The sequence below is a fragment of the Salvelinus sp. IW2-2015 genome, unplaced genomic scaffold (assembly GCF_002910315.2).
Source record: "Salvelinus sp. IW2-2015 unplaced genomic scaffold, ASM291031v2 Un_scaffold2988, whole genome shotgun sequence".
Classification (NCBI taxonomy): Eukaryota; Metazoa; Chordata; class Actinopteri; order Salmoniformes; family Salmonidae; genus Salvelinus; species Salvelinus sp. IW2-2015.
Window position 1 is genome coordinate 38433 of NW_019944282.1, and position 7553 is coordinate 45985.

Sequence of the window (7553 nt, forward strand, 5' to 3'; positions counted from 1 at the left end):
YGCCACCCCTCATAGCCTGGTTCCTCTTTAGGTTTCCTCATAGATTCTGGCCTTTTTAGGGAGTTTTTCCTAGCCACCCTGCTTCTACACCTGCATTGCTTGCTGTTTGGGGTTTTAGGCTGGGTTTCTYTACAGCACTTTGAGATATCAGCTGATGTAAGAAGGGCTTTATAAATACATTTTATTTTATTTTATTTGACAATGACTCAAAGCACAGCTCCAAACTATGCAATAACTATTTAGGGCAGAAGCAGTCAGCTGGTATTCTGTCTATAATGGAATGGCCAGCACAGTCCCCGGATCTCAACCATTTTGAGCCCTTGTGGGAGGGGCTTGACCGTATGGTACGTAAGAAGTGCACATCAAGCCAATCCAATTTGTGGGAGGTGCTTCAGGAAGCATGGGGTGAAATCTCTTCAGATTACCTCAACAAATTTGTAACTGGAATGCCAAAGGTCTGCTAGGCTGTAAATGGAGGATTCTTTGACAAAAGCAAAGTTTTAAGGCCACAACTATTTTTTAAATTAAAAAGCATTATTTATAACCTTGTCAACGTRTTGACTATATTTCCTATTCAAGTTACAACTCATTTCATGTGTGTTTTCATGGAAAACAAGGTCATTTCTTAGTGACCCCAAACTTTTGAACGGGAGTGTATAAAGTGTATCACCAGAGAGGGGGGTCCCAAGCCATACAGATTCTGGCCTGTTGTTGCATTTAACTTTGTTTTTCTTAAAGAAAATATATAATTTTGTTCCATCATTCTTGTTTTTTTGTAATGAGGCCTATGTGTATGTTTCATAACCAGTATAAGGTGGTACAGGCTTTCAAAGAGGAAGCACACAGCCTATGAAAAGCCAGGAGTCTGCGAGTGGGGTTGATCATCCAAGCTTACTGAATTAGTGTTTTCCAACAGTAGGAGGACATTTTTCTGTCAGCACAAACATCAAAAACAAATGTCTCGGCTATTTCAGCAGAGGAACTTCCATTCAACAAAGGTTAGTGGTCTATTAAATTTACAGATTCAAATGTTTTGTTACATTATTACTGACCAATATAAGCCTAGTTGTTTATTTTTGTGAAAAGGTTTTGGCTACATTGCAAGATGTGCATAGTCTCCATCAAAGAGTGATGATTGCAGACCTTTGCGTGAATACATATTATTGCATTCAACATTATTTTACATACAGCTTAGCCTACATAACTGTCTTACATAAACAATGAATAGGTTCTCATTTTTACAAATCACCAATTTTAAAATGCAATATAATTCTATTATTACATTTCCCCTATGACCCTAGCAATGAGAAGAGCAAAGCATGTTACGGAATCTGTGCTGTGTGATTATACTCATCATCCAGAGGGATACAGAAAGTAGGTTTCCAATTGATATTATAAAATGTATACTATTGAGATCATGTTTTTGTCTCTTTTTTCTTATTGACACAAGGCAAGACAATAACACCCACCCGAACACACAATCCCACCATTCAACTGTAGTCAGCTCAATGTGTTTACTATGTTTTTAACTCAGTATCTTTACCATGTTTTTAACTCAGTATGTTTACTATGTTTTTAACTCAGTATGTTTACTATGTTTTTAACTCAGTATGTTTACCATGTTTTTAACTCAGTATGTTTACTATGTTTTTAACTCAGTATGTTTACTATGTTTTTAACTCAGTATGTTTACTATGTTTTTAACTCAGTATGTTGACTAATGCTTTTTAACTCAGTACGTTTTGAGACATGCTGAGCATGCACAATAATCTGGGAATGTTTTGAATATTTAGTCTTGATTAAGTGTTAGAATAGAGTGGGGGCTTTTGGCTTATTATTCTATTAACATATTCACTAAGTAGTTTCAGCTGAGACTGGACCCAGATCAAGTACGTGCTTTAGCCATTTGTTTTTACAATAGCAACACTTCAGCATCAATAGGATATCATAGTTCATAGCACAGCTAAATACTAATAATGGTCTTGTCTGTGTGTTTATGTAACATCTCTGTTTTATTAGAGTTCATAAGCATCTATTCTACAGGTATCTTTTGGACTGTTTTTTGGCTTGTGTTTTCTCTTCAGGTACACGGGTCATTGGTGAATGCAGGACTGTGGTACTGGGGGAGGATGTGGACTTATCCTGCAGACTGATAGAGACAACCGAGGACCTCGAACAGATAACATGGCAGAAAAGTACTGCGGAAGAAACACAGAACCATAATTTTATGCTGATTTATCCCAATGGGGTTACTAAGTTTATTGCACCGAATGGATTGAGTGGTAGAGTCCAGTTTATTGGGAACCCATCAGAAAACCTTGGATCTATTCGAATAACAGCTGTCAGACTGTTGGATGAAGGCACCTTCACATGTATCTTCAGTGTTTTCCCCAGTGGAGCATACAATACAGAGATACCTCTGACTGTGCTTGGTAAGAACTCTTCCTTCACTCTTTGCATCACTGTTTCTACGATTGACAGTGTGGAAAGACTGAATCTTATAATCAATACTAGAAAGCTAAGAAGTTGGTAGTTTCATTATTCAAAAGAAGCAAGAGCAGAGCCCTCATCTACAGAACCCTTATCTTCCATCTTCTCTGCGCTTAGAAAAAAAGGTTCCCAACTTGTTCTTTCCAGAGGAATACATTCAACCTATTACCTTTTTTTATTCTAAGAACCGTTTTTGGAAGAAATAGTTATTTGATGATTCTGTGGCAGTCATGAAATTTTGTCAGCCGGTTATTGCCATGCAAATATAGACTGCATGTCTCACGGTAATTGACTGTTACTTAACATAATCATGCTGATGTGCGCCTTTGGAACATCTACATAAAAAAAGTATAATAAATAAATTTAATATACACCATCACAAAAAATAAATGTATTATTTTAATCAGGTCTAAAGAAACATTATGATATGAAGAAAATGTATTTCAGAATAACAAAATATGAGTTGGCCTACTGGACACAGTCAATTTTACAATAGTTCTATTTTGTTTGTTTTTACTCCTGTCCTTCCTCTACCCTCAACCTCTCCCTGTTCCGTGACAGGTGCAAGATAATGGTCCATTCTAAATAAAAACTAATTTCCCATATATATTATTTAGTATATGAAAAGACGACACTAAATTAAGAATAGTCTGATGGGTGACAATATTAGCCTATCACTTGTGAATAATGTATTATCACTTAGGAATGAAGCCCAGGTTGTGCAGTTATTTTGCAACTTTTTCAAATCATCAGTAGTGGGAAATCTACCAAATTGTCATACTTGAATAAAAGTATAGATACCTTAATAGAAAGTTACTCAAGTAAAAGTGAAAGTTACCAAGTAAAATACTACTTGAGTAAAAGTCTAAAAGTATTTGATTTAAAAAAATACTAATTATCAAAAGTAAATGTAATTGCTAAAATATACTTAAGTATGAAAAGTAAAAGTTAAAATATAAATAATTTCAAATTTCTTATATTAAGCAAATCAGACTGCACCATTTTATTGCTTTAAAAATGTACGGATAGCCAAGGGCACACTCCAACACTCAGACATTATTTACAAAAGATGCATTTGTGTTTAGTGAGTCCACCAGAACATAGGCAGTAGGGATGACCATGTGTTCTCTTGATAAGTGAGTGAATTTCACAATTTTCCTGTTTTGCTGAACATTCAAAATGTATTGAATTGAATTGAATTCATTTTGGGTAACAGAATATAGTATTAATTAAAACGCTTGTTTCCAAAGTGGTCCTCAATGGTAAAAACAATAACACATATAAATGTGTATGTATAAATAAATAAATGTTAAGACAAACAAGCATGAATACATTCATTTATATTGACATCCTAAAAAGTGGCACTATTCCCTAACCTTAAAATAAACTCTACAAATTTCACATTAAAACAATCTATGTAAAGGGTACAAAAACAACAGAACAAATAATGCAACAAATATTGTGGTTAAACTCAAATACACGAATTAATAAAAAACATTATTTTTTGAAAAAATAAATAAAAAAGCTAATCTTTGCAAATGATATCATAGGTAGGACATGCAGCTAACAAAAACAGGTGGAAATGTCCGCTCTAGCTAAAATTACAACCAAATAATTTCAGAAATACCGCAAAAATGTAAGAGTAAAGTGGAAGGGGGAAAAAGTAAGGAACTTGTTTGTCTGCCCTACATTAAAGACAATAATTGGTGAAAGAAATTTAGGATAAAAAAAAGTATACCAGTTTCATTTAAGCACCAAAGGATTGACAGAGGTCCCATATAGATTGCAAAATAGTTGGGAAGAGATTTTTGACTTACCGATTCCATGGCACATGGTTTATGAACAGATACGCAAAATGACGTCGGATTCAAAACTTTGAATTGTTAAATTTAAATTATTATACAAAATTCTTGCAACCAAAAGAATGCTATTTATATGGGGGATACAACCTTCCCAGCTCTGCAGATTTTGCAGCGAAGAGACAGAATCATTAGATATTTTGTTTTGATGCTGTCCATATGTAGCTTGTTATTGGTCACAGGTCCATGGCTGAAGAATTGCAATATTAACCTGGTGCTAACTACGCAGATAGCACTATAAGGTGATCTGAAAAGTCATAGTCAATCGATCAATAATATAATAATACTTTCAGAAAACATTTTATTTTCAATGTATAATCTGTAGAAACAATGAGAATAGAAAGGTTCAGAACTTTTGTGAAAAATCACAGAACAGTTGAAAAATATATGGCAAATAGAAATCCAAAATAGATGGTGTTATGAGATAGATGGGAGGGGTTGAACACAAAATAACTCCTGTATAACATACTGTGTCCGTAATACGTATATAATAAGCACACATCATTTTGGGCTCCCGAGTGGCGCAGTGATCTAAGACACTGCATCTCAGTGCAAGAAGCGTACCTGATTTGAATCCAGGCTGCATCACATCCGGCCGTGATAGGGAGGCGCACAATTAGCCCAGCGTTGTCTGGGTTTGGCCGGGGTAGGCCGTCATTGTAAGTAAGAATTTGTTCTTAATAACTGACTTGCCTAGTTAAATAAAGGTTAAAATAAATATAGGTTATAAGTTAAATATACTTAAATACAGTGGTATAAAAAGTACTCAATTGTCATACTTGAGTAAAAGTACAAAGTAAATGCTATACCTCATATTCCTTTTACTTAGCAAACCAGAAGGCACAGTCATCTTCTTATTTTTAATTAGGGACAGACAGGTGCACACTCAGACATAATTTACAAACACAGTAGTTGTGTTTCGTGAGTCTGCCAGATCATAGGCAGTAGGGATGACAAAGCGTTATATTGATAGGTGCCATAATTATGTCCTGCTTGAGCATTTTAAATGTAAGGAGTACCTTTAGCTGCCAGGGAAAATGTACATTATTTTCTTTAGGAAGGTAGTGAAGTAAAAGTAATAGTTGTATTATTACTTAAAACTTCTTGTCAATAGGGGGGCGCTGTTTCCACTTTGGAAAAATCGTGCCCAAATGAAACGGCCTCGTACTCTTTTCTAGATCATACAATATGCATATTATTATTACTATTGGATAGAAAACACTCAGAAGTTTCTAAAACTGTTTGAATTATGTCTGTGAGTAAAACATAACTCATTTTGCAGCAAACTTCCATGCAGGAAGTGAAAAATCTGAAAACGAGGCTCTGTTTCAGGGCCTGCCTATTCAATTGCCTTATATTTATCGATATGCATGCCCTTCATACGCCTTCCACTAGATGTCAACAGGCAGTGGAAGGTGGAATGGGGTGTCTAGCTTGATCTGAGGTCCCTGTCCGTTAGGCTAGGCTATGCTAGTCAGCTTTTTTGATGAGGAGGATCCGGATCCGCGAGAGAGAAGCGGTAGAGGTTAAGTACTTTACACCATTGGTCTAGCCTATAGAAAGCTGATGGGATACTTCCTTCCCTTTTTTAACCTGTCTAGCCCCAGCGTTCCGCTAGCGGAACTCTCCCACATTCCACTAAAAAGGCAGAGCGCGAAATTCAAAAAATATTTTTGAGAAATATTTAACTTTCACACATTAACAAGTCCAATACAGCAATGAAAGATAACATTTGTGGAATCCAGTCACATGTCCGATTTTTTAATGTTTTACAGCGAAAACACCACATATATTTATGTTAGCTCACCACCAATACAAAAAAGACAGACTTTTTCACAGCACAGGTAGCATGCACAAAGCCAACCTAACTAACCAAGAACAACCAAAACTTAACCAGAAACAACTTCATCAGATGACAGTCTTATAACATGTTATACAATAAATCTAGTTTTGTTCGAAAAATTTGCATATTTGAGGTATAAATCAGTTTTACATTTCAGCTACCATCACAACTACGTTAAATACACCGAAGCAGCCAGAGTATTTACAGACACCAACGTGAAATACCTAAATACTCATCATAAAACTTTCTGAAAAATACATGGTGTACAGCAAATGAAAGACAGCATCTTGTGATTCCAGCCAATATTTCTCGATTATTAAGTGTTTTACAGCGAAAACACAATATAGCATTATATTAACTTACCACAATAGCCAGAAACACAAGCCATTTACCATCAGCAAAGTTAGCGATCGTAACAAACCAGCAAAAGATATAATTTTTGACTAACCTTGATAAGCTTCATCAGATGACAGTCCTATAACATCAGGTTAATAATCACTTATGTTTTGTTCGATTTGCATATTTAGAGATGTGAAATCAATATATATTCATATTGGAAATCTAAACTTTTGTACTAGCTCTAATCTACTTTTCCCACAACGTCCGGATATTTTTCTGGACACTCACATATTCTGACCAAATAACTATTCAATAAACATTACTAAAAAATACATGTTGTATAGGAAATGATAGATACACTAGTTCTTAATGCAATCGCCGCTGTTAGAATTCTAAAAATAACTTCATTACGACATGCAGTTTACGTTATGGCGAGCGCGTGCCCAAATCTAGGCGCAAATACTAGTTCACATGTTCGACAGATATATGAAATAGCATCATAAAATGGGTCCTACTTTTGATGATCTTCCATCAGAATGTTGTACAAGGGGTCTTTGTCCAGAACAATCGTTGTTTGGATTTAGAATGTCCCTTCTCCAGTCAATTAGCACGGAAAGCTAGCAAAGTGGCGCGAAGCTCTCCTTCCTGAACAAACGCAGACAAAGCAACACGCCTAACGTCCGAAAAAAATTCAATAATCTAATAAAACTATATTGAAAAACATATTTACGATGATATTGTCACATGTATCAAATAAAATCAAAGCCGGAGATAGTAGCCGTCTATAACGACAGCTTTCCAGAAGGCAATCCCAGGTCCCTTCGCGCTTTCCAGGAAACAGGAAATGGGTGACACGTCATGCCAAGAGCTTTTATTCCACCTCAGACCAATAAAACACTCCATTTCTTCTCTCACTGCCTGTTGACATCTAGTGGAAGGCGTATGAAGTGCATGTATACTAATACATATCAAGCACATTTATGGCAGGCCCTAGAACAGAGCATCGATTTCAGATTTTCCAT

The 7553-nt window shown here is 35.6% G+C and overlaps 1 protein-coding gene across 3 annotated transcripts in view; it reads left to right on the top strand.

Annotated features, from left to right (window-relative positions):
- Positions 1-456: 456 nt before the first annotated feature.
- LOC112075113 (nectin-4-like) overlaps positions 457-7553 on the top strand; it is a 25619-nt gene continuing 18522 nt past the window's right edge. For 2 of the 3 annotated variants that reach the window (XM_024142149.2, XM_024142150.2), the window contains exons 1-3: positions 457-998; positions 1302-1374; positions 2085-2432. In XM_024142149.2, the coding sequence (XP_023997917.1) occupies positions 1320-1374; positions 2085-2432 (403 nt within the window). In that variant the 5' untranslated portion in view covers positions 457-998; positions 1302-1319. The remainder of the gene's footprint in view (positions 999-1301; positions 1375-2084; positions 2433-7553) is intronic. The other variant, XM_070440775.1, reaches the window with a different exon arrangement.